The following is a 27809-nucleotide window of genomic DNA, read 5'->3' as shown; positions in this document are numbered from 1 at the left end:
TGGAGACCCCTGGACTAGATGACCTATAAGGTCCCTTCCAACTATGATTATCTGTTATCTGTTAAGGAGTGTTCAGATTTTCTGATTTTTCCCCCCTTGGGTGAGAAGAGGAGAAGGTGGGACATTACATTTTTTGTTCTAAAGCAGGGGTGTCAAACTTGATTTCATTGAGGGCCGCACCAGGGTCGGGGGGGGCTTGGGGGGGCATAGCCAGGGGGCGTGGTTAGCTTGACGTCACTCACGTCAGGTGCGCCTCAGGTGGCCTGAGCATTCTGCCAGCCAAAAAGGGCTCCCAATCTCCGTTTTTGGCTGGGATGGCCTCCTGCAACTCTCTGCCAGCAAAAACACAGCTCGGGAGGACCTTCTGAGCTCCATTTTCTCTGGCAGAGGCTTGCAGGAGGCCATCCCAGCTAAAAATGGAGATCAGGAGCCTGTTCTCACTGGCAGAGGCACTGCTGTTTCCAGAGCGGCCCCGGGGGCCAGATCTAAGCACCCCATGAGTTTGACACCCCTGTTCTAAAGCCTTTGTCAGGGTTCCAATTGCCCTAATTAAATCATGAGCCTTGAGCCAAACTTCAAAAGAATCCAAAAGATTTATTAGGAGCAACATGTCCGGCACTAACCTGTATGTAGCCAGCTCTCAGACACAAAATTTACTATCACCTATGACCCTGTTTCCCCCCAACCCCCTGGGTGTGTCATAAATCAGATTCTCCAACAAACACATTCATGGGTTAGTGTCATCAATCACACTCCCCAATGAAGGATTTTCTTCTTTAAAAAACAAAACAAAACATAATAAAGGGCAGTTTTATTAAATATATTTGGCACAAACCTTTTGATCCCTTCTCAAAACTCAGTACATTTAGCAAAAGACATACTAATATGTTTATTTTATACAGCTTATGAAAGAAGGGTAAGAGAAGGAAAGTGATTTTCGAGGGCAGAAGATCCGGTAGCCTAGGCTACAATCTCCACAAGATAAGTGTGGAATGTGCTTCTGGCCTTCATCTGCCCCACTGCTCCCTCAGGCCTTTTCCCCCACCTCCTTCTTATGGCCACTCGGAAACAGGCATAGGAATGATTTATGAGTTGGCAGCCTAATTAGAAGGATAAGGTCCCATACCTGGAAGCCAAACAGAGCAATGAGAAATGGCAGTTCTCATGGGCTGTATGTGAACTGGATTCAGAAGCTCAGGTTGATCATCCCCACGAACCAAAAGAAAATAATTGCATTTTAAGTAAGGATGAGCAATGCTTTGATGGCCAACGGTTGTGGAGGACCTGTGGGCCATAGCAGATGGGGTGATACTACAATCTACACCTGAGTAGTCTGGCTATTCCCCCCCCACACACACACACTATTTTTGACCCAAAGGTGCTTTTCCAAAAGGCAACTGGACTTTCTTGTTTGTTTGTTTTTCTTTTTGAAAAGTTTTCACTTTTCATCCAAGAGGCTTCCTCAGTTCTGGCTGAATGTTTGGGGAATGGAAGGATTCAACATTCAAGCAGAACTGAAGAAGCATCTTGGATAAGAAGCAAAATATTTTCAAAGGGTAAAACAAACAAACAAGAAAGTCCAATTGCCTTTTGGAAAAATACCTGTCAGGTTTCCAAGTGATGAAATCCATTTAAAAAGAAAAGAACCAATTTCCAATACAAATTCTTTTATTTAGGAAAGCATCAAATTGGCAAAGTCCGTGGTAATTCTGGATCTGATGCAACCCGGAATTACCCCACAATGTTAGAAGTTAGAAACAACCCCCAAAAGTCACACAGAAGTAATTCAATGTTGCTTGATGTCATAAATCTCCACCTCAAGGGGCCTGAGCATGGACAGCTCGTTTTCCCACAGGAAGAAGACTCACCTAGCCTAAACAACTCTCTCCCTCCACTCCTCCCCCCTTGGGAATGTGGCAAGCCCGAAACCCTTTCCCCCCACGACTGCCACAGAGAAAGTAAGAAAGAGAATATATACTAAGCCTAACTAAAATGGCTACACATATGTCAGTTTGGGGCTTGACAGTACCTTTGGAACAACCATGATGTGGATGATTGAGAATTTCCATACATGCCCCCCCCTTTTTTCCCCTTGGAAGAGGTTTCTTCCCTTTTTGAAAAAAAGCAGTATTCATACTGTTTTAGCCTTACGACAAAGTTTTCACATACAGCTGGTAGAAAAATGATAGAGAATCGCAAATCAACTGTGCAGTCAGCGAGAATCCTTGAGGCCCATTCATGAGTGGTATCTGACCTTGGCTTTAACACAAGGCAATCCTGAGAAATGTTTGTAATGTACCATTATGAAGTATTAGTAGTACCACTTCATAAGACCTTGGTAAGACCAAGCTTGGAATATTGCATCCACGATATAAAAAAACATGTAGGGACTCTAGAAAGAGTGAAGAGAAGAGAAAGAATGAAGAGAAGGACAACAAAAATAATTAGGGGACTAAATTATACAACGACTAAAGCATACAGTGAACGACTGCAGGAATTGGATATGTCTAGTTTAATGAAAAGAAGGACTAGGGGAGACATGATAGCAGTGTTCCTACATCTCAGGGACTGACCCAAAGAAGAGGGGGTCAAGCTATTCTCCAAAGCCCCTGAGGGCAGGACAAGAAGCAACAGGTGGAAACTGATCCAGGAGAGAAGCAACTTAGAACTCAGGAGAAATTTCCTGACACTTAGAACAATTCATCAGTGGAACAACTTGCCTCCAGAAGTTGCGAATGCTCCAACACTGGAGGTTTTTAAGAAGGAATTGGACAGCCATTTGTCTGAAATGTTATAGGGCTTCCTGCTTGAGGAGGGGATTGAACTAGAAGACCTCCAAGGTCCCTTCCAACTCTGTTATTCTGTTAAATACAGGAGTAGACAAACAGGCAAATATTTCTATTTGCAGGACTGTTTGTATTGGGCCACTGGGGGGCAGACATAACATGGGGAAAGTGTAGGGTTTTTTTCCAACTCTGCTAAGTATACCATCCTTTTACTGCACTTCTTAGAGGCAGCTTCTTTTCTGTTTCCAGAAGATTCTTGTTTTGCACAGCTGGCCATATAATCACAATACACCTTTCTTCCTACCAGGGGTCTCCAACCTTGGCAACTTTAAGACTTGTGGACTTCAACTCCCAGAATTCCTCAGCCAGCAAAGCTGGCTGAGGAATTCTGGGAGTTGAAGTCCACAAGTCTTAAAGTTGCCAAGGTTGGAGACCCCTATCCTAGACCATGGGGATTTGATCCTCCTTCTCTTTCACTCCTTTTTTCTCTTTCCCTCTTTATTAAAATAGCTCCCTCTTTAGCTCATGGAGATGGAACGCAAGAAAACTGGATTATTCCTGCAGAGGTTGGAAACACAACACCGTTGCAGTAGAGAGAAGCCGTCGAGTTTTAGCCTACAGCATAGGCCAAAGAAAAAAGAAAAAAAAAGAAACAGATGAAAATTTCACTGCTTTTGTCATTCCAGAAGTGGATGAGTGCTCACGACCAAACAATGGTGGATGTGAACAGCATTGTGTGAACACCCTGGGTAGCTACAAGTGTGCCTGTGAACCTGGCTATGAGTTGGCTCCTGACAAACGCAAGTGTGAAGGTGAGCATTTTAGAAAGCATCTGTTCTGGTTCCAAGAATGTATATGCCCTCTTTCCCTGAAAATAAGACCTATCCCGAAAATAAGACCTAGCATGTTATACGTGTGCGCCTAATATAAGCCCTACTTCCAAAATAAGGCCTTCTGAAGAGCCTGTGTAGCTGACTGAGTGCCAATTCCATCTGGGTGATCGAGGTACAATGGCCATGAGGTAAGGCCTTAGGGCCCCCGCAACCAGGCCATCCATACCCCGATACCTGCCTTGCAGGGCAGAAGTTTACAATTTAGGTTATATTAGTATAGTCTAATACAGCCTGGAGGTTACTGGCAAACTGAGGCCTTAGATAGAAGATAGACAAGCAGACAGATAAACAGGTAGGCAAGATATACACTGCTCAAAAAAATAAAGGGAACACTTAAACAACACAATGTAACTCCAAGTCAATCACACTTCTGTGAAATCAAGCTGTCCACTTAGGTAGCAACACTGATTGACAATCAATTTCACATGCTGTTGTGCAAATGGAATAGACAACAGGTGGAAAGCATAGGCAGGTAGCAAGACATCCCCAATATAGGAGTGGTTCTGCAGGGGGTGACCACAGACCACTTCTCAGTTCCTATGCTTTCTGGCTGATGGTTTGGTCACTTTTGAATGCTGGCGGTGCTTTCACTCTAGTGGTAGCATGAGACGGAGTCTACAACCCACACAAGTGGCTCAGGTAGTGCAGCTCATCCAGGATGGTACATCAATGCCAGCTGTGGCAAGAAGGTTTGCTGTGTCTGTCAGCATGGTGTCCAGAGCATGGAGACAGGCCAGTACATCAGGAGACGTGGAGGAGGCCGTAGGAGGGCAACAACCCAGCATCAGGACCGCTACCTCCGCCTTTGTGCAAGGAGGGACAGGAGGAGCATTGCCAGAGCCCTGCAAAATGACCTCCAGGGGGCCACAAATGTGCATGTGGCTGCTCAAATGGTCAGAAACAGGCTCCATGAGGGTGGTATGAGGGTCCGACATCCATAGGTGGGGGTTCTGCTTACAGCCCAACACCGTGAAGGATGTTTGGCATTTGTCAGAGAACACCAAGATTGGCAAATTCGCCACTGGCTCCCTGTGCTCTTCACAGATGAAAGCAGGTTCACACTGAGCACATGTGACAGATGTGACAGGGTCTGGAGACGCCATGGAGAACGTACTGCTGCCTGCAACATCCTCCACCATGACCGGTTTGGCAGTGGGTCAGTAATGGTGTGGGGTAGCATTTCTTTAGGGGGCTGCACAGCCCTCCATGTGCTCGCCAGAGGTAGCCTGACTGCTGTTAGGTACTGAGATGACATCCTCAGACCCCTTGTGAGACCATATGCTGGTGCGGTTGGCCCTGGGTTCCTCCTAATGCACGACAATGCTAGACCTCATGTGGCTGGAGTGTGTCAGCAGTTCCTGCAAGATGAAGGCATTGATGCTATGGACTGGCCCGCCCGTTCCCCAGACCTGAATCCAATTGAGCACATCTGGGACATCATGTCTCGCTCCATCCACCAAAGCCACGTTGCACCACAGACTGTCCAGGAGTTGGGGGATGCTTTAGTCCAGGTGTGGGAGGAGATCCCTCGGGAGACCATCTGCCACCTCATCAGGAGCAAGCCCAGGCATTGTAGGGAGGTCATACAGGCACGTGGAGGCCACACACACTACTGAGCCTCATTTTGACTTGTTTTAAGGACATCACATCACAGTTGGATCAGCCTGTAGTGTTTTTTTCCACTTTAATTTTGAGTGTAACTCCAAATCCAGACCTCCATGGGTTGCTAAATTTGATTTCCATTGATAATTTTTGTGTGATTTTGTTGTCAGCACATTCAACTATGTAATGAACAAAGTATTTAATAAGAATATTTCATTTATTCAGATCTAGGATGTCTTATTTTTGTGTTCCCTTTATTTTTTTGAGCAGTGTAGATAGATAGGTACATGCCCTGTAGCGAGAAAATATTGGATAAGGACAAAAAAAATGGATAGAAGAAATAATTAAACAGCAAATTGAATTAAGACTGGAGACTTTTCTATTAGTTATAATAATGGGAAAATATGATAAGAAAACAGAGTATCTAATGCTATATTTATTAACAGCAGCAAGAATAACTTATGCACAGAATTGGAAAAATGATAGTATGCCACCAGAGGAAACTATGATAAAAAAAGATACTAGAGTGATGGATAAGTTTGACCATGGAGATAAAGGAAAGAGAGGAAACGGATTATTTTTTGACATGGAATGTACTGTATGATTGTCTAAATAATAGATATAGAGATGAATAGAGAAGACGACAATAGGATAATAAGATAACAGTTATAGTGGACAAAGATAGAGTAAGGAATATAAACAAGTGTATATATCGTTAAGATTTCTGTAAATGTATGTATACCATCAAGGAAGCATTGTAATGAATAGAAATGATGTTGTATAGAAGAAAAATTGTTTAAATAAAAAATATTTTTTTAAAAAGATATAGATAAATAGACAGACAGAAATGATAGATACCATAGTTGTTAGAATAGACAGATAGATTATCTATACGTATACGTATACGTATACATATACATATACATATACATATACACATACACATATACATATACACACACACACACACACACACACACACACATATATATATATATATAGAGAGAGAGAGAGAGAGAGAGAGAGAGAGAGAGAGAGAGATAGATAGATAGATAGAGAGATAGGGAGGGAGGGAGAAAGAGAGAGAAAGAGATGATGATAGAGAGATATAGATAGATAGACAGACAGACAAATGAATGTACACATACATACATACATACACACACACACACACACACACACACACACACACATATATATATATATATATATATATATATATATATATATATATATATATATATATATACTGTATATATATATATACTGTATATATATATATATATATTCACATACATATACATACATATAGGACATGCTTTGATACTTGTATATTAAATGGACAAAAACTTGTGAACTTACAGTATAAGGAAAGAAGATAGCTAATTCCTTCTAATATGGAGCACCACAACAAAACTTGATTTATACCAAAAGTTTCCTTATTGGGGTGATAACAGAGCAATATTTGCCACTTTTAAAAACATTTCTGGGGCTTCATTAACTAATAAAAAGGATGTGTTGTCTTTCCCAGTACAATTGGAGTGATTAACAAGGAAGCGAGTATTGATTCAGAGCATTGTGGACAACTCAGCAGAATGGGGAGGGTGATTCAGCCATACCCACCACACAATGACAGATTCAACCCTAGAAGGGAAGGTTCGCGAAACCTGGTGTGTTGAGTCCTGACAAACCTTTTTAGAGACAGGATTAGGCAGGCAGAGGCCCTTTAAAAAAAGGGGGGGGCTTTGTGTTACAGCAACGTGAATTCAGTTCCATAAAGGCAGACAGTAACGTGATCTAGAAAGATGTTTACATTGACCGTGTAATGAAAATCTTTTTTAGAGTAACATCAGAAAACCTGAAGAGCCTGATTTCAAAGCCCATCCTCCTGAAAAAGTTCACCCAATCTCATTGAATATGAAAAGGAACCTCTAGAGCAGGGGTCTCCAAACTTGGCAACTTTAAGACTTGTGGACTTCAACTCCCAGAATTCCTCACCAGCAAGCTGAGAAAGTCCACAAGTTGCCAAGATTGGGGACCCCTGCTCTAGAATGGGAGTCTCTAAACTTGGCAACTTTAAGACTTGGGAATTCTGGGAGTTGAAGTCCTCAAGTCTTAAAGTTGACAAGTTTGGAGACCCCTGCTCTAGAATGGGAGTCTCCAAACTCGGCAACTTTAAGACTTGGGAATTCTGGGAGTTGAAGTCCACAAGTCTTAAAGTTGACAAGTTTGGAGACCCCTGCTCTAGAATGGGAGTCTCCAAACTTGGCAACTTTAAGACTTGGGAATTCTGGGAGTTGAAGTCCACAAGTCTTAAAGTTGACAAGTTTGGAGACCCCTGCTCTAGAATGGGAGTCTCCAAACTCGGCAACTTTAAGATTGGGGAATTCTGGGAGTTGAAGTCCACAAGTCTTAAAGTTGACAAGTTTGGAGACCCCTGCTCTAGAATGGGAGTCTCCAAATTTGGCAACTTTAAGACTTGGGAATTCTGGGAGTTGAAGTCCTCAAGTCTTAAAGATGCCAAGGTTGGAGACCTTGCCCTAAAAGAAGGCAGTTTGGTAATGTCCAGTGAAGAAATCCACTAGCCTTCATTTTCTCCTAGAATTAGAAATCCACAACCAGGCATGAGATTGATTGAGCCTCCATGTTCGGTTTTGTGCTTTGCAGCTGCCTGTGGCGGGTTCCTCACCAAACTCAATGGCTCCATCACGAGCCCTGGATGGCCGAAGGAATATCCACCCAACAAGAACTGCATCTGGCAGCTGGTGGCGCCCACCCAGTATCGCATATCCCTGCTATTCGACTACTTTGAGACAGAAGGCAATGACGTGAGTGTTGTCCTTTAGAAACAAGGCACTGGGTTTGTGTAGATGGCTATCTCGCAACTTTTGAGTTGCTGTGGATTTTCATTGATGGAGGATGGGATGCCCATTAAATAAACAATATGGAAGACGTAGTGCCCCAGGCAATGGTGGGATTCAAATTTTTTTTACTACCAGTTCTGTGGGCGTGGCTTGGTGGGTGTAGTGTGGCTTGGTGGGCGTGGCAGGGTAAGGATACTGCAAAATCCCCCTTCCCTTCCCTCCTCACTCCACTACCCTGCTTTCCAGTTCCATTCTCCTGTGCAGGGCAATGAAAGGAGACCCAGCCAATCAGCTGGGACTCAGGAGGCAGAGGATAGATGGGGGCGGGGCCAGTCAGAGGCGGCATTTCTCTGAACTACTCAAAATTTCCACTACCGGTTCTTCAGAACCAGTCAGAACCGGCTGAATACCCGCTCTGGCCCCCGAGTTTTATACTGCTTTTTGAAGGTAGAAGGAAGATTTAGGAACAAGATTATTCTGCAATCGCAGGACAGTCACCAAAACAGCTTTATTTCCATACGCTAAATCAGGGGTTTCAAACTCGATTTCATTGAGGGCCACATCAGGGTTGCGTTTGACCTCGGAGGGCTGGGGGCAGGCATGGCCGTGGTGGGCGTAGCCATGGGACTCATGTCAGGGGCACCCGTGGTGACCAAGTACGAATGCAGGACTTCCATGAGACCCTCTCTCGCTCTCATTATAATCTCCCTTCCTCTCTTCTTTCCTTCCTTCCTTCCTTCCTTTTCTTCTTTTTCCTTCCCTCTTCATTCTCCTTTCTTCTTCCTTCCTCTCTCTCCTTTTTGTTTCCTTCCTTGCTCTCTTCCCTTCTTCCCATCTTTTTCTTTGTCTTTCCTCTTTCCCTTTCTCCTTTCCTGTCCCTTTGGCAACTCTAAAAACGACCATAGAAATATTTTAATTGGCGTAACTGCCGGAATCCTGACACTCTTCTTGCACGCTCAAATGCAAAAGGGGAAACATTTCTCCTTTGGTTTTGTTTTTAGTTTGTTTTGATTGCCCTCTGCCAGCGAAAACGGAGCTCGGGAGGCACACACAGGTACGGGGGGTTGCCCCCTGAGCACGGGGTGCCCCCTGAGCTCTGTTTTCACTGGCAAAGGCACCGCAGGCCAGTTCCTTGCTGTTTCCAGGCCAGATCTAAACACCCCCTTGGGCCAGATCCAGCCCCACAGGCCTTGAGTTTGACACCCCTGCCCTAAGATGGATTACGTTTCTGCATTATGGATTGTTAGTTCTGGAAAGACGATTGATTATTCCAATAGGTTTTTGAATATTTGGTTTGGAAGAAAATGTAGAAGAATTAATGAAGTGGGTGGAAATGGGGCTGTTAGGTATCATGTTGGCCTAGGAAGGTAGGGTTTTTTGTTTTTTTTTAAAGAAAATCATTAACCACGATCCACACCTGTGGACTTCAATGGCTAGCTCAGGAATTCTGGGAGTTGGAGTCCGCAGGTCATAAAGGGGTCGTAGTTGCCCACCGCTGATCTAATAAGAAAACATTTTTCTGAATGGATGAAACCAAGTGCAGTGCAGTTAAAGACTCCCAAAGGTTTGTAAGAGGGTGGTCTCAGGTATCAAAAGGGAAGACATGTTTCCATGCGGGATGCAGAACAAACTCTTTTGGCTGTGACCACTTCTGCCGGCGGTGGGATTCAAATACGTTTACCACCGGTGTCAGTGGGCATGGCTTGGGAGGCATGCTTTGCATGCACGCACACACTTTGCGCGTGCATGCGCACCAAATGCGCACTTTGCGCAGGCGCGGAGGCATTCTAACTCACCTCCTGCGAGCCTGCACGATCCCAGTCACTTCAGCAGCTGTCGCGCGGCACTATTCTGTGTCGTGCAAAACAGTTGCGCGTCAAATTCAGAGCATAAAGGTGAATATGGGAGCCCAGGTGGGTGGGTGGGCCCAACAGCAGAGCAGCAGAGATAGCCGGGTAGAACCGGGTAGAACCGGGTAGAATACCACCACTGACTTCTGCCCGCTTTCTCCTCCTCCCAAACCTGGGCATCATTTCCTCTTGCCTTTCCCTTTAGGTGTGCAAGTACGACTTTGTGGAAGTGCGCAGCGGCCTCACTTCTGAAGCCAAGCTCCATGGGAAGTTTTGTGGAGCAGAGAAACCCGAGGTAATCACCTCCCAGTACAACAACATGCGCATTGAGTTCAAGTCTGACAACACCGTTTCCAAGAAAGGCTTCCAAGCTCACTTCTTCTCAGGTAGGGCCACCTGGTCTCTTGAAAGCATGCCTGTCTCTGTCTCCCGCTTCGTCCCACTCCAGCAACTAACGCTCCCTTTTTTAAACGATGGATTAAGCTTAGAGGATGCAATGCCTGATTTCCCCCCAAAGGAAGGAGATGCCACCTTCTTAGGAAAGGAATTCTGGCCTTAGTTTTATTGGCGTAACCCCTGAAGGAAACAGTTGTGATTGCACATTGGGAAACACATTACTGGGCAAAGTAAGGCTACTCCATCGTGTTCCTTGTCCTAGCAGGTTTGCACCATAGCATCCAGCTCAAAAGCTAAGCTACTTCTCCTTCTTCCACTTCCACTTCCTCTTCCTCCTTTTCTTCTTCTTCTTCTTCCTCCTTCTCCTCCTCCTCTTCTCCTTCTCCTTCTTTCCCCCTTTCCCCTCCTCCTCCTCCTCTGGGTACTCCATCATTGGAGGCTTTTAAGAAGAAATTGGATAGTGATTTGTCCAAAATGGCATAGGGACTCCTGCTTGAGCAAGGGGTTGGACTAGAAGATCTCCAAAGTCCCATCCAACTTTGTTATTCTGTATTCTGTAAAAGGCATTTTTTGGTCTATAACCAAAATCAACCTCTTCCCTTCCCTTCTTTTCTCTCTTCTCTTCTCTTCTCTTCTCTCTCTCCTCTCCTCTCCTCTCCTCTCCTCTCCCCTTCCCTTCCCTTCCCTTCCCTTTCCTCTTCTCTTCTTTTCTCTCTTCCTCTCCTCTCCTCTCCTCTTCTCTTCTCTTCTCTTCTCTTCTCTTCTCTTCCCTTCCCTTCCCTTCTTTTCTCTCTCCTCTTCTCTCCTCTTCTCTTCTCTTCTCTTCCCTTTCCTTCCCTTCTTTTCTCTCTTCTCTTCTCTTTTCTCCTCTCCTCTCCTCTCCTCTCCCCTTCCCTTCCCTTCCCTTCCCTCTTCTCTTCTTTTCTCTCTTCTCTTCCTCTCTTCTCCTCTTCCTTTCCCTTCCCTTCCTTCCCATTACAAGCCCCACTTTGGAAAAAACCACATTGTAATGGGAACTGCTGTTGGTACCAGTGCCAGTTCAAAACCCCGGAAAGCCCATTTTAAGAATCTAAAGCCCCCAACGGTCTCCACTTCAAACCACCTCACCTCTCTTCTGAAGGCATTGCATCCTCTGGCCCCATGTTATTTACATCTGTCTAGCTCACTGACCCAGGCTTTAAATGCCATGGATGGACTGCTGCTCCTGCTTCTGTTCTGGTCCTGGTTGCCCTGCCTACTCTCCTTGGCTTGGTCTCGTGATGTGTTCCTTCCTCTTCCCCACGCTGCTCCCCAGAGTCCAACTGAAGGCCTCTTGTGGAAGAGGCCAGGTCAACAGCCCCCTTCCCCCAACTCTCCACTTGCCTTGACCAACCTTGACGTAGGCGAGCTGATAAGGAAGCACTCATTTCTTTTCTTTTTCTTTTTTCTTTTGATGGGACAATTTTGAAGGTTGTTTGTCTTCTTGCAGAAGTGACCGATGTGTTATGTGTATTATGTGTGGCGTGTAAGAGGGAGCAAGGTTTCCATCTCCCCCCACCCCCTTTCTCCAGCTTGCTTGATCAACCATGTGTATGTTGTGGTTAGCTGGCTGCAGGTGCGGATGGCTGAGAAGAGTGAGGACTCAGATGAGGGGCCAGGACCATTAGGGAGTTGGCTGCTGCCTTCAGAGATTGTGGGGGCTGGCAGCAGTGAGGAGGAGGCTCCCAAGGAGCCTGTGCTAAGTACACGTGCGTGCAGGATTGCTCATAGGAAAGAGCAGCTACAACAGCACAGGCAACTCGGGAGTAAGGCTGCAAGGTAATGGCCCCTCCTTCAAGAAGATAAAAGCCAACTGTGAATCAGGCGTACTTTGCAGGAAGCAAAGACGTTTTGAAACCCCCAGCCTCGTGGACATTCCAGTATCCTGAGTTTGTATTTGAAGATTCTTATTTTGCAAATTATTTCTTGTCTGTTATCTTTTGGCAAGTCTTGCCCAATTTGGCAAGGCTTGTGCTTATCACAGGTAATTATTTTGCAAAAGCATTACAAGTTTTCTGTTCCTTTTGGATTGTGTTTGATTTGTTGAAAAACGGTGTGGGTCAGAACAGTGTATCCAGGCTATTTGAATGCTTGCTGGGATCTCAGGAAAAGGAAGTTGGGAAACCATTACCTGCTTATGTTGTCTCGTGTTTCAATGTGGCGTCAACTTTTGTCTCACTGCAACGAAGGCATCGTCGCTTCGGGAGAACATTTTATCGAAGCAGAATTCTCTGCAGACTGATCCATAAATGGCTGGAATTCATACCGCAGAAATTGCTGAAATACCAAGTGAAAAAAAGCAATAGTTTCTGTTTTTATGGAGATACGTGCCATGCAGACAATGTTTAGACACTGGGAAATGGCTGCTAAGACCTAAATTCTGGGCAGTACAGGTAGTCCTTGACTTACAACAGTTTGTTTAGTGACTGACATTACAGCATCACCAAAAAAAAAGTGACTTATGACCGAATAAAACTCCCTGAACAACTGTCTCAGCAACAGAGGTTTTGGGCTCAAATTGTGGTCATAAGTCAAGGACTACCTGTATTTTATTTTAAACCATGCTTATCTATAAAATAGCATGGTGGTCAGCTGGATTCATCAGCCTGCTCAGAGTTATTTCCTAAATAGGATGATACTAAGATGTGTAAAAACCTTCCATTGTCTTCATCCTTTCCCTCCTCTTCCACAACTGTTTCATGATGCGCCCTTATGGTCTGCACAGCTCAGAAAGTATCTTTCTTAGTACAGGTAGAATGGAATTGAATGGAGTGGGGTAGGATAGGATAGGATATGGAATGGAATGGAATGGAATAGGATAGGAGAGAAGAGAAGAGAAGAGAAGAGAAGAGAAGAGAAGAGAAGAGAAGAGAAGAGAAGAGAAGAGATAAGATATTGGAATGAAGAATAGAATAGAATACAGAATGGAATAGAATAGAATAGAATATGGAATAGAATAGAATAGAATAGAATAGAATAGAATAGAATAGAATAGAATAGAATAGAATAATAAGTGGAATAGAATAAGGAATAGTATAGGATAGGACAGAATAGAATAGAATAGAATTAAGAATGAACGAATAGAATAGAATAGAATAGAATAGAATAGAATAGAATAGAATAGAATAGAATAGAACAATAAGTGAACAATAAGTGGAATGGAATGGAATAGGAATAGAAAATTAATAAAATAGAGAAGAATAGAATAGAAAATAGAACAGAATAGAAAATAGAATAGAATAGAAAATAGAATAGAAAATAAAACAGAACAGAACAGAAGAGTTGGACCTTGGAGGATCTCTTCTAGTCCAACCCCTATACAAGGTAGTATAGTGATGGTCCTTGTGTAGTGACTGTTCATATTTACAGCAGTGATGAAACAGTAACCTTACCCCCAGTTCTTCATATGTCACCTTCGCAAGTCTGTAAACCAAAGGAAAGTTGAAGTCCAATCACAAGCACAGTCGTGATCTCATTTAGTGACCGCTTAGTCCCACTTGTGGTTGCTAAACAAGGATTACCTATAAGTTTTAACCAAAGACCTTGAATAAACTAAGCTTCTAAGACGGATAGTCAATGAGTAGCATTCTCCCATACAGCTATTCCTCAACTTACAATCATTTAATGACCATCCCGAAGTTAGGATAGCACTGGAAAAAAGGGTCTTATGACCAATCCTCGTATAACCATCACACCATCTGCATGGTCTCACATGATTGTGATTCGGGTGCTTGCATATTTACAGGAGTTCACTGCAGTCTCACAATGGCCATTGATCACTTTCCCAGCCAGCTTTCGAAAAGCAAAAATAATGGGAAAGCCGGCAGGGAAAGTCTCAAGTCAGGGTCACACGAAGTTTCAATGAGCATCATGATTCGCTTAATGACCCCTGGTTACAAAAAAGATCACCACAACTGCCTCATTTAATGACTATACCTCTGAATGACAAATGTTCCCATCTCTATTGTGGTTGTAAGTTGAGGACTACCTACCCTGGAGAACTTTCAACTAGACCAAAAAATGATTGAGTTGGAATTGGGACATGATTTGATTTTAAATTAAAAACAAAAACACAAGGCCGCAAAACATTCAAGGATTCCTCCAGCAAGCAAGAAGCCAGAAGATTCCTAGAATCAACTCAGCCAAGAGGATCCCAAGGACAGCAGGGTGAGTACCTCGCTCTCTTTTTCTTTGCATTGTTCAAGGTCATCATCCCTGGGTTGGGACTTATGCACCCCTCTCCTTTTTTATCCTCCTCTTATAGCTGCAAAGGAAGGGATCTTTACTTTCGTAGTCAACAAATCCTCAGGGAAAGTGAGTTCACCCCCTCTGGATTTGTATTGGGTTTCTTTAATCGGTTAGTTTATTTGTGCAACCATTTTGCAGAAATATGCACATTCCTTGTGTGCTCTCTTTCATAGGGAGCTGTTTCCTTGTGGCTTAGCAAAGGGCACTGTTGTTTGTTTAACCCTTTGTGAAGAAACAGCAATAGCACTTAAGACTTATATACCGCTTCACGGTGCTTTACAGCATTCTTTAAGCAGTTTACAGAGTCAGCCTATTGCCCCCAACAATCTGGGTCCTCATTTTACCTACCTCAGAAGGATGGGAAGGCTGAGTCAACCTTGAGCCGGCCAGGATCGAACTGCTGGCGGTGGGCAGAGTTAGCTGAAATATTGCATTTTAATCACTGCATCACCACAACTCCTAAGGTCAACACGAACAGATTCACAATGGATGGAATTGCTGGCCCCATCCCCTTTTTGTCTTTCTTTAATTTTTAAAAGGAGGAAAGGAAATGTATCCAGAATGGAAAACAGAGTCCTTATTTCAAACATTGGACTCCAGTTTTGCTAAATAAAAAGTATCCTTCAGCTATGAGAGGTTGATAATAAGCCCCTGCATGTAGTATACTATGTAATAACACATATAGCACTCTGTTCCATTATACTGGTATCTTCCAGTGGCATCCATTCATGATGAATATGCAGGATCATATCAACTTTCCTCATCTGGTAGACATTGAAGATAATGGGTATTGTAGTCCAACACATCTAGACAGTAGTGGATTCAGGAAGATTGAATTATGTAAATCAATGAAATGTCATTTGTCCTGGCAGGGATTGAAAACATGAACCCATTTCCTTCCCTTTTGTCTCTTTTCATCTAGTGTTGGTGTCACATCTTTGATCTCCAATGAAAAGATGAAGCCAACATTGAGTTCCTTACCCAAAGAAGATTCTCACTCCAGTTTCATAGTTTTTGCTAAGCAGTTTGAAGAGCAATTCTAAAGGGACTTTGACGTGGGGGTTATGTTCCAATTATAAAAAGGCCATTCAGACTTCTCATCTCACAACAATGTTGAGTTTGAAAAATGGCTTAATTCATTTCTGGATCACCTGCAATGTAAGCCACATTGTCAAGGGATGGGGGAGGGAGTTATCTCCATTTTTGCAAATGTGGAGCACTGCAGGTGGCTCATTTTCCATTCAGAAGGGCTGCCTCACCTTCGTTCCCACCTTCTGAGCTTCGACTCCTCAAAATTAAGTTTTGGACACCACGATGTAAAAAAAGATGTTGAGACTCTAGAAAGAGTGCAGAGAAGAGCAACCAAGAGAAGAGAAGGACCAGGGGAGGCAGGATAGCATTGTGCCAATATTTCAGGGGCTGCCCCAAAGAAGAGGGGATCAAATTATTCTCCAAAGCACCAGAAGGCAGGACAAGAAGCAATCGGTGGAAACTAATCAAGGAGAGAAGCAACCTAGAACTAAGGAGAAATTTACTGACAGTGAGAACAATTAATCAGTGGAACAACTTGCCTCCAGAAGTTGTGGATGCTCTAACACTGGAAGTTTTTTTAAAAAATGTTGGATAATCATTTGTCTGAAGTGGTGTAGGGTGTCCTACCTAGGCAGGGGGTTGGACTAGAAGACCTCCAAGGTCCCTTCCAACTCTGTTACTCTATTCTATTCTAAATAGTTCCTGTAAGAATTGTCAGGTTTTCTTACACCAGTTGGGAGGAAAATAGAACCGGTTAGAAGTATTTTTTTTTACAAAGAGTTCCAGGATTTGCAGGTTAAAAGGACAACCTTTTACAGGTAGTTTTTGCTTAACAATCCTACCTGGGATGAGTAACTCCATCATACTGATCTTCACTTAATCAGTGAAGCAGTTAAGTAAAACATCGCTTGACCATACCTAACAACTGTGGCAAGAGGAGGTTGCATAACGAGGCAAAGCTCACTTAACAAATGTCTCACTTAACAACAAAAACTGGGGGCTCCATTGTGGTTGTAAGTTGAGGACTCCCTGTAATAAGGAAAGAGAGCTGTTGTGTGGTAAGAAAGTGGAGCCCACTTATGGGAATATTGGATAGGATGAAACTCCCACTGAGCAAACCAGGAAGTGGCTAAAAAATTCTGGGAAATTCTAAGAGGAGCTGGTAAGCAAGCCACCCCATCTCACTTCTGTTAAATGAAAAATAAGTTTGAAAATGCTACAAGCATCTAGTGCTTCTCTGATGATTCATCAGGAAAGCCTCTTCACAAACTTGCTGGCTCACAAATCCGGAATTCAGGTAAGATCTCTCTTTACGTGACTGTTTCATCTGAAATAATATTGAGATTATTGTAAAAACCATGGCATTTTATCAGTAGGCTTCCCAGCACACTTGGAGACGAAAGGCTGTTCCAGGTTGGCTTGGTATAATACTGCTTAAAATAGGGTTTGCCCTTTTGTTTACGTTTTGTCTGTGTTGGCTTGTGATTCACTGGATTTGCCTATCCGTGTTTATCCTTGTCTGTGATGTCACACACATTCCCTCTTGCAAGCTCCTGTGCACACGCAACGGAAGTGTTTAGCGAATGTGTTTCCCTTGTGCTGTGGATGTGTAATTAAGGTACTATATCAGAGGCTGAAATAGTACTTGGTTTGTGTCATTTCAAGCTCAAAACCTCATAATAGACCACGGTGATTAGTAGTAGGGAAGGGCACATGTTTGCCTAAGTAATGGAGAATCTTTGGGGCTTGAAGTGTTGAAAATTCAGAATATCCCTAATTTGACTCTGTTGGGGTGTGTCTCTCACACTCACAGACGCACACTCAAACAAAAGAGAAATAATGCTTTACACATTCATTTATTTTAAAAAAAATCAGTCCAATCGTGTGTGATCCCCAGATCATGTGTGTGATCTGCCACACACCACTTACCTTAAGGAAGTATCCCCTTCCTGTTGTTAGCTCTGGGTAATGCAAGCCATTCTTTCTTGAAGTGGTTTCAAAGAGAGCTTTTCTGCAGTTGCCCCAGTCTCTGAAAACCACGTAAGAACCCCATTCTCAGATGATTTTGGTCTGGAGGTTGTGTGAGAGCCTGGCCCTCTCACGTGTCTTCCAGGGGATCTGGAGGACACACGAGATTACACCCCATCCTCACACAATGTCCACGGCCTCCAAAAATCACATAAGCACAGGGCGTGGTTTTGAGAATAGCTGGTGTTGGGTGTTTGTGAACACTGGCATGTCACACAAAATGTCATAATGTGACACCTTTGAGACTCAGGTCATAGATTCGCCATCCCTGGTATAAACTATTTTTCTATGTGGAGAAAAGCTGGTTCAACCTGAGCCCACTTCCTCAACGAACATTGACGCTCTTAGTTTTGAAAAAAAATTGAATTCTTTAGACAAGAAACTTTCCATATTCTGGCTGAGAAGAGCCAGGATTGCAGATTTATTGGGAAACAGCCCATTATTGCATTTGGATGCATCCAAATGGCTCAACCATGGGCTTCTGGGCAGGAAGCCCTGGTTGTGCTCATCAGTGGACATTCGCATCACACTCGTTCAGAGGCACCAAAGCACTTCCGGTTTGAAAGGATTAGCTGGTGACATCACCGTTGTCTGTGGGATGCCCTGTTGGGGGCTCATTTCATGTGCTGCAGCAGGGGTGTCAAACTCAAGGCCCATGGGTTGCTTCGATCTGGCCCACAGGGCCGGCCTAGAAACAGCAAAGGACCAGCCCACGGTGCCTCCGCCAGCAAAAACAGGGGCCCATTTTTGGCCATGAGCCCTGGCAGTTTTCTCTGGCAGAGGGCTGCAAGAGGCCATTACAGCCAAAAACGGAGTGCGGGGAGGTCACTTGTGGGGGCCGGGGCTCCACTTTTGCTGGCAGAGGGTTAGCAAACCAAACTAAAAGCAAAACAAAAGGACAAATCTTTCCCTTTTTGCATTTGAGCATGCAAGAAGGGACAGAAAAGGAGAAAGGGAAAGAGGAAAGACAAAGAAAAAGAAAGGATGATGGAAAGAGAGCAAGGAAGGAAAAAGAAGGAAAGAGGCGAATGAAGAGGGAAGGAAAAAGAAGGAAAGGAAGGAAGGGAGGGAGGAAGGAAGGAAGGAAGGAAGGAAGGAAGGAAGGAAGGAAGGAAGGAAGGAAGGAAGGAAGGAAGGAAGGAAGGAAGGAAGGAAGGAAGATTATAATGAGAATGAGGGAGGGTCTCAGAGAAGTCCTGCCTTAGCACTTGACCACCACAGGTGCCCCTGACATGAGTGACGTTGAGCTGGCCACAGCCACCATGGACATGCCCTCCCAGCCCTCCAAGTTCAAACACAACCTTGATGCAGCCCTCTATGAAATCAAGTTTGACACCCCTGTCCTACAGCAAGAGCTGGAGCGAAGGACACGAGCTCGCCCCATCCCACAGCACAACACTCGGGTCTTGAACATGAACTTGCTGCTTGTCAAGCCAGCATCCTAACCATGTGAGCCACCGTGCTCCTATCAATGACGATTGTGCAGCCATTTACTTTTCCCTTCCTAACTATGGAGGAAGTTATGGGAAAAGCCAAGAGATGAATGGTCATGGTATCATAAGCTATCTTGAATGATAATGAGCCAAATGATGAATGGTAACGCCTGGATTGCTTGTATCAAATGCTATGAAGAAACCCAGGATTATTTTTATAATAAAAAGCCTGGTCTGGAAGCCCCTGAGGGTTACTTTGAAGTTGTGTAGGGAATGGAAGGCAATTAGAGTTCATTTGTGCAATTTCCACTGGACACTCCAGCAATAAAAGTCCACCTTCACTCCAACAAATGCAGAGTCTTGTCAAGGGTAGGGGAGAAAACTCACATCCCCACAGAAATGAAAGCTGGCAGGAAACAATTTGCTGTTCCAGAATTTTAGTGAAAGTTGTGCAGTGCCACACAAAACAGAAATGCAAGTTAGATGATTGGAATCTTCAGAGATTGGGTTGCTATACAAAGAATGACCAGTTTCAAAACATCGGCTTGGAATCTTAAAGTGATTAATAAGCCTGCCTTACCTGGGATCATGTATAACCTTAGTCCCACCTGCCAGTTGGGAACATCCTGTTAATTCATCGTTTCCGTTTAACCAAATGACTTCCAAAAGAGTTCTTATCCCTTGGTCCTCTCCTTCTGCTGTTGGTTCCCAGAAAGTGAACTAGAAGTCTTTGGTCTGATGCTTTGGTTGGAACTCTCAAGTCTATATTCTTGAGATCCCTTCCCAAAACTAATCTCTTGGATTTCATCCCCAATCAAAAGAGACCCCCCCCCAAACCCCCAATCAGGACAGATCAGTTTGGGTCTGAAGAGATGGCATGGTCTTTTCATCATCCAAGAATTCTTGGCATTTGAGGCAAGAATTCCTGGATCCCAACCAGGGGTGGGACTCTACCATTTCGGACTGGTTTTGGCGAACTGGATGTTAAATTTGCATCTGGTTTGCCAAACTGGTATTTGAAGCGACCGGCTGGGCCCGCCTGCCTCGCCCCTCCTAGGAATCTCCATGTGGCCCATTTTCGATGCAGGTAAGTGCAGGGTCCATGCGGGGGCTCTGGGAGGGGGAAAAACAGGCCTTCCAGAAATACCAGAAGTCCAGAAATGGGCTTGTTTCCCACTTCCGGAGGGCCTCCAGAATCTGGGGGAAACTGTTTTCACCCTCCCAGAGGTCCAAGGGAAGCCTCCGGACCCTTGGGAAGACAAAAATGGCCTCCTGGAAGTACTAGAAGTCCTGAAACGGGCCTGTTTCCGGCTTCCGGAGAGCTTGCAGAGCTCTTGTTTTCGACCTCCCAGAGGCCCGCAGAAAGCCTCCAGACCTTTGGGCAGGTGAAAAATGGCTCCCCCATGCCTACCATGGCCATCCTCTCTCTATTGTGATCCCTTGTAGCAAAGTTGCCCTCTGCAGCCAGCCATTGTGGCTTTTGAAGATTATCCAGAAGTGTTAGAACAATGGTTTATCTTGAATTGGCTGATAAGTTCCTCTTCGGCTTCTACTAGATTTTAATGCTGTTCCTTCTGGCAGTCTTCTTCTTATAACGGTATGCCAACCTGTACCTTAGCTTCTTCTTCATTTGGCTGTTTCTGATAGCTGTTGTAAGAGTATGGCCTCTTTCCTGCATGCCCCTCCAATGGATTATGTAAGAACAACTGGATTCCACTGATATGAACATATTCTCTCTTATCTTTTTTTTATTATTTTTTCCCCCTGTCTCATTTCAGAAAAGGTTCAGCAACCCAAAATGCGTCCTGGCTTGAAATTTCGCCTGAAGAAGCGCACAAAAGTCTAAGAATGAACTCGGCTCCCCCTTCTGTTTGTTTCTCAGGAACTCCAGAGGAACCAAATCGCCCATGTTCCTCCTTCCTCACGCACAGCGAGCACCTCCTTCTCTCTGTTCCGTGTTAAAAAAGCATGGAGCATTTAGTACTATCGAGAGAAAGGGCCAACGTTCAACTCTCTGGCAGTGCTCCTCAAAGTCTTACTTGACTGAACTGATAGCTATTTTTTAAATAATTAATTAATTCATGCCCTGAAGCATTTAATTGCTGTGGTTTGGTCACGAGACCAGCTGATTTCATTTTGCAATTTTTATTGTGTCTGTGACATTTACTGTTGCTAAGTAAAGAAGATATGCCATGTTCTGTTCTCTTTTCCTGCATCTCCTTGTTGTCGCTGTGTCTGTTTTTAAACTCAGTCCCTCTGTTCAGTAAGCAGGTAATGGTTATGCCCATTCTAGATCTAAATGTGACTTCGGCTTGTTCGTTGGCTAGGATTGTTGGGTGTGCTACTCTTGCTTTCTCCCCTCTTTGGGTGAATGCTGATGTTGCTGTTTATAGATTTTTTTCTAGATCGGCCTCGGGGTAGGCTAAGCGTGTGAGCTGCCCATGGTTTTGTAGCTTACTTTTGCATAGAAAAGTCAAATTTGGGCCAATGCAACTGCAGCAGTTACAGAGATATACAGCCTGAGAACAGTAACCACAGTTTATTTTGGAAATGGCCAAGACTGAGATGAAGAGACACAAACAGTGAAAAGAGAAACTCAGTTTATAGCATTATCAGACTCAAGTGCCAGGGAGAGGGTTAGACTGAAATCTTCTTGACAACTCCATTATTATCTGCCAATAATTTGTAAAGACATTGGGGAAATTTGAGCACACAATACACATAGACTAATAAAAGAGGACAATAACTATTTTATTCTGCTTAATGAATAAACTGGCTCCATGTTTCCACTGAGTTCTACTCTCCTACTAAAGAAGAGGCTGCAAAGGAAGGTGGTAAGGAATAGATTTTAAGAAAGGAATTCAGATAAGGGAAATGGTCTTTTTCTTTTAATTACCGAACCGATGTAGATATAGTTGAGTTGCCTGCAGTGATCATGTGACTCAATATAGGGCAGTTTGCTAAGCAATTGATGCTTCTTTCCTAGACAAAGATGAATGTTCGAAGGACAATGGTGGATGCCAGCATGAATGTCTCAACACTTTTGGCAGCTATGAGTGCCAGTGCCGCAGTGGCTTTGTGCTACACGACAACAAGCATGACTGTAAAGAAGGTATTACGCCTTATTTTCTTCATGAAAAGGGCTCCCACTGTGAGTCTTCCAAGGACTATTTGTCATAATGTTTCACTAAACTCCATATGGACAAAAAAGGGTTATTGGGGTCAAGTTGTCTACTTAGGTCAGGGGTGGGCAACTATGGCCCTTTTATGAATTATGGACTTCAACTCCCAGAATTCCTGAGCAAGCCATGCTTGCTCAGGAATTCTGGGAGTTGAAGTCCATAATTCATAAAAGGGCCATAGTTGCCCACCCCTGACTTAGGTGGATGCTCTTCATATCCAACATGGCAATAGGTTTGCATCGCATCCATTCATTTCATTTTGGTCCCGTAGTTAGGACACCAGGCTAGAAACAGAGACTATGAGGTCCAGTCCCATCTTTCCCATGAAAGCCAGCTGGGTGGCCTTGGGCCAATCCCTTTTGTCCCAACCCAACCAGTGGTGAAATGCTACCGGTTCGGTCCGGTTCAACCAGTAGCAAAAAAATATCCGATGATCAACTGAGAGGAGAAAGAAGAGAAAAGTGCAGGATCAGCCTTCCCAACCACCCCTGCGCTTTTCTGCTCTTTATCCTCTCAACTGATTGGCATGGCAGAACCTCAGCTGGTGTTTGGAAAGCTGTGCACCTGTTAGGTGCATGCGCACGCATGAAGTGTGTGATCATTGAACTGGTAGGGAAACTGGTAGAATCCCACCACCGAACCCAACTCACCACACGGGGGCCATCATTGTGAGGAAAAAGAGGAGGAGGATGGGTTCACCGCCATGAGATGTTTATAAAAATAACAAAGACGGGATATAAATTAAAACAAAAAAATAAATCACATAGCTTTGCAAGAGAAGCTCTTACACTACAAATCTGTGTTTTTCAAACATGGCAATTTTAATATGTGTGGATTCCATAAAATGAATAGGTGGAGCGATAGAGTGCAGTCTTCTTTGACTCCTTGTAGAAGATGACCAGGCTGAGCCTGAGGGAAGGGTCAAATATATCACCCACAAGAGATATAAGTCCAACCCAGCTTGAATGTTTATGTATACTCTCCTGATTTCCCCAATGTTTAACACTCCTCTTCCTATGGGAAATCTTTTCGGTATTACCAAATTCTGTGGCTTCCTGATTATTCTCCAGATTTCAGAAAAATCAGATCCCAGGATGTACTCATTGCTTTGAAAGATGTCTAATGTCTTGGATGATCAACAGCTCAAAAGCTTTGGAGAAGCATGAAGCAGAACTGGAGCTCTTTTTGATACTATCTTGCTCTTTCCATCGCCCAGGAAATGTTCATATATAGCCATGCTGTTTCCTTCCATATTCATTCACAGAAGGCTATCGTGATCTTTCTTTCCCCCATAGTCTTCAGTAATGTTTGTCAACATCAGCAACTTTAAGCTGGATGAACTTCCAACTCCCAGAAGTCCACCCATCTTAGAGTTGCCAACTTTAAAAGACTAATCTAGATACTGTCATCACCACACTTTCTGCTACATGAATAGGAAAGCTGTAATGTATCCGATTAGATTATTTCAGACCACAGATATCAGTGAAAATAAATAGTATGTTTTCATTCCTTTTGGAAAGCATTTTGTTTGTGACAGTTGTCATTTAGATCAGAGCTGTCCAACCTTGGCCACTTTAAGACCTGTGGACTTCAACTCCCACAATTCCCCAGTCATCCATGAGAGTTGAAGTCCACAAGTCTTAAAATGATCAAGGTTGGATATCTCTGTCTTAGAATCTTCCCCAGCTGGCATCTTTCAGTTGTGTTGGGACCAGTACTTCCAGAAGTCTCAAACCAGATGACTATTCTGGGAATTTGCATTGCACGAATATCTGGATCATGCTATGTTGCAAAATTATGGCAGTCTGATATATTCAAAACAAAACCCATGTTCAACATTCTTATCTTACTAGAGCTCATCTTAAAATTCATAAGAGGGATTAAAATTGCAAATGAAATTTTAAAAATTGTTTGAGTGGGGAATATAATAAACATTAAAGTCTATTCACTAAAAAATTACACAGAATGTTTAAGAAAATTCTACGCTTTGGACTTTTCATCCCATGTTTTCTTGCCAGGATGAGTCAATTAGCAGTTCAAGTCCGCTACTTTACTTGCAGAAGATTCAAATTTCAGTGTAAAAGTTTCAAGGTTTGCAAATCTCTGGGGGGAAAAATCTCTCCTTGAGATGCTATACTAGAAGATACATATAGTTCAGGTAGATAAATATGGTTCAGTTAGTATGATTAAACCTGGCTCAAAGATGCGCTGTTTCTATGAGGTCAAATTTGGTAATAGCAATGTGACGCTACATTGGATGCACATATGCAAACCAGATTGATTTGGAAAGGAAATCTTTTTGGAACTTGTCTATTTATGAACTTATTTTTATTCTAGCTGGCTGTGACCACAAGATGACATCCATCACTGGAACCATCACCAGCCCAAACTGGCCTGATAAATACCCAAGCAAGAAGGAATGTACCTGGGCAATAACAACTACACCAGGACACCGTATCAAACTGGTAAAGTACCAGGAAGAAGATAGTAAGATAACAGTAGACGCAAATATTAATAGATTCTGGTCTTATTCCCATAATGGAGTATTATTCCATGCTGGGCATCAAAGAAACGAAAGTCCTTTCATTGACTATAAAAGGACAGAATAAAATTACTAAGGAAGCAAAATCCTAATTGAAGTGTTATCTGAACAACATGACTCCTTGTTAGCATCTGCAGTCCTCCCCCACATGACTTTATTCATCTAGAAAACTCCTGCCCACACGGCTTCTGCAGATTACATGATTTCAAATATGATAGTGACATCCAAAATTTGTGAGGATACCAGTACGCTGTTCTTCCCACAGTCATGTCAATCAGAGGCGTCATGATTCAATTGAACCAGCCAATAAGTATATCTAGGGAAGAATGAGGAAGTTCAAGTCCAGTTCAAAACGTACTGGGATTCCATGGTGTGAATCACATCTGGCATTCTTACGGAACTTGCCCAGTGGCAAGATGAAAGCATTCAGAAAACGTAGGATGGCCAGCTCTTCCGTTTCACAAGTGATATCCTCCAACTCACTATGAACAGTTTTAATATTGTTGTCGTTAGTCATGAAGTTGTGTCTGACTCATCACAACAACGTTCCTCCAGGCCTTCCTGTCCTCTACCATCCTCTGGAGTCCATTTTAAGCTCACGTCAAATTGCTTCAGTGACTTCATCCAGCCACCTCATTCTCTGTCGTCTCCTTCTTCTTTTGCCCTCAATCATTCCCAGCGTTAAGCTCTTCTCAGTGGTGGGATTTGACAGGGTTAACTACCGGTTCGGGATTTACGAGGTTCAGTGATTTATGATGTGCTTCCCTGCACGCTGCGAGCCGCGCACCTGTAAATCGTCATCAGCATGCTGCGCACAGAGAAGCAGCCTTTGAAACAGCCCTCTTTTCCTGCTTTTTTAACTGCAGCTGTGCCTCGTTCGGCAGCTGAAGTTGAAAAAATCAGGAAATAAAGGTCAGGTAAGAGCCCGGGTGGGCAGGTGGGCAAAAACATCAGCAGACATAGAACCGGTTCTATGTCTGCTGCTCTTCAGAGCTACCGGTTCTACAGAGGTGGACAGAACGGGTAGAAACCCACCCCTAGCTGTTCTCCAGTGAGTCCTTCCTTCTCATTAGGTGGCCAAAGTATTTGAGTTTCATCCTTATGTTTTTATTTATTTTTTTATTTTTGTCAATTGCTTACAAGATTAATAGGTATAAGTATATACATAGTTATGAATACATGAAATGGGTACATATAAGAAAAATAAAAGAAACAATAGGACAGGGACAGTAGGCACGTTGGTGCGCTTATGCACGCCCCCTACAGACCTCTTAGGAAAGGGGTGAGGTCAATAGTAGACAGTCTAAGGTTAAAGTTTCTTCTGGCCTTCTAAAGAGCAGCCAGGGTTGATCTTCTCTAGGATTGACCGGTTTGATCACTTGCAGTCCAAGGGACTTGCAGGAGTCTTCTCCAGCACCAGTCTTCTCCAGGCTTCCATTCTTTATTGCTCAGGCTTTCTTATTAGTTGCTGACAAAAGAATAGAATAGAATATAGAATAGAGATGGAAGAGACTTTGGAGGTCCTAATCCAACCCACTGCTCAAGCAGGACCCTATACCATTTCAGACAAATGGTTGTCCAGCCTCCAGTGATGAAGCACCATCAAACTTCTGAAGGCAAGCTGTTCCACTGGTTAATTGTTCTCACAATTAGGAAGTTTCTCCTTAATTCTGGGTTGCTTCTCGCCTTGATTAGTTTCCATCCATTGCTTCTTGTCCTGCCCTCTGGTGCTTTGGAGAATAGCGTGACCCCCTCTTCTTTAAGGCAGCACCTCAAAAATTGGAACACTGCTATCATGTACTTCCTAGTCCTTCTTTTCTCTAGACTAACCCATACCCAATTCGTGTAACCGTTCCTCATATGTTTTAGTCTCCAGGCCCTTAATCGTCTTAGTTTCTCTTTTCTGCATTTTTTTTTTCAGTTTCAACATCTTTTTTATAATGTGATGATCGAAACTGGATGCAGTATTCCAAGTGTGGTCTTACGAAAGTTTTATAAACCAGTACTAATATGTCTGTGGAGGTTCTCTGTCATCCAGACCATGGTTGTCCGAAAGGTGCTTTTTCAAGAGGCAACTGGACTTTCTGGTTTTTCTTGGAAGACGTTTTGCTTCTCATCCAAGAAGCTTCTTCCCAAAGGTGCTTTTTCAAGAGGCAACTGGGTTTTGTGGGTTTTTCTTGGAAGACGTTTCGCTTTTCAACCAAGAAGCTTCTTCAAGAAGCTTCTTGGATGAGAAGCAAAATGTCTTCCAAGAACAACTAGAAAGTCCAGTTGCCTCTTGAAAAAGCACCTTTGGGACCAGTACTAATATTTCATGTAATCTTAACTCTATGTGTTTATGCAATCAAGGATCATATTAGCTTTTTGGGGGTTGCTGCCACACACTGCTGGCACATATTTAAATTATCATCTCCTAGGACTCCAAGATCCCTCTCCCAGTTGCTGTTTTTGAACCAGGCAGGTTTCCCCCAAATCTGTACTTGTACATTTGGTTTTTCCTGCCTAAGTGTAAAACCTTACTTTTCTTTACGTTAAATTTCATTTTGTTGGATAGGGCTCAAAAGTATTGTACATGCACTGTCTCCTCTTTCTTTTTTTTTAAAAAAAAGCCATTCCTTTGCAGACCTTCAGAGAGCTGGATGTTGAACTCCACCAGGAATGCACATATGATCACGTAGAGGTTTACAACGGAAGAGATGCAAAAGCTTCTGTTTTGGGACGATTTTGTGGCACTAAAGAACCGGATCCTATCATCTCTACTAGCAACAGGATGTTCCTCAAATTTTTTTCAGACAACTCTATTCAAAAGAAAGGCTTTGAGGCAGCCTATACATCAGGTAATCCTCAGTGCTGGCTTGTTATTAAATTTTGGCAGTACTCCACCGGAATAGTAGTGAGGAAAAGGCTTCTAAGGCTGATTGAGGCCTCCAACGTT

General features: G+C 43.5%; 1 protein-coding gene across 2 annotated transcripts in view; it reads left to right on the top strand.

The window, feature by feature from the left end:
- BMP1 (bone morphogenetic protein 1) overlaps window positions 1–27809 on the top strand; it is a 199930-nt gene that overhangs the window by 166516 nt on the left and 5605 nt on the right. For both annotated transcript variants that reach the window (XM_087969608.1, XM_087969609.1), the window contains exons 13-18: window positions 3473–3598; window positions 7949–8109; window positions 10201–10381; window positions 22137–22262; window positions 24670–24797; window positions 27498–27711. In XM_087969608.1, the coding sequence (XP_087825734.1) occupies window positions 3473–3598; window positions 7949–8109; window positions 10201–10381; window positions 22137–22262; window positions 24670–24797; window positions 27498–27711 (936 nt within the window). The remainder of the gene's footprint in view (window positions 1–3472; window positions 3599–7948; window positions 8110–10200; window positions 10382–22136; window positions 22263–24669; window positions 24798–27497; window positions 27712–27809) is intronic.

This window comes from Notechis scutatus, chromosome 7, assembly GCF_049901735.1.
Source record: "Notechis scutatus isolate UNSWTSFEM ecotype Mainland chromosome 7, rNotScu1.2, whole genome shotgun sequence".
Classification (NCBI taxonomy): Eukaryota; Metazoa; Chordata; class Lepidosauria; order Squamata; family Elapidae; genus Notechis; species Notechis scutatus.
The sequence above is the reverse complement of the archived record's forward strand: the minus strand, read 5'-3'. Positions and strand labels throughout refer to the sequence as shown.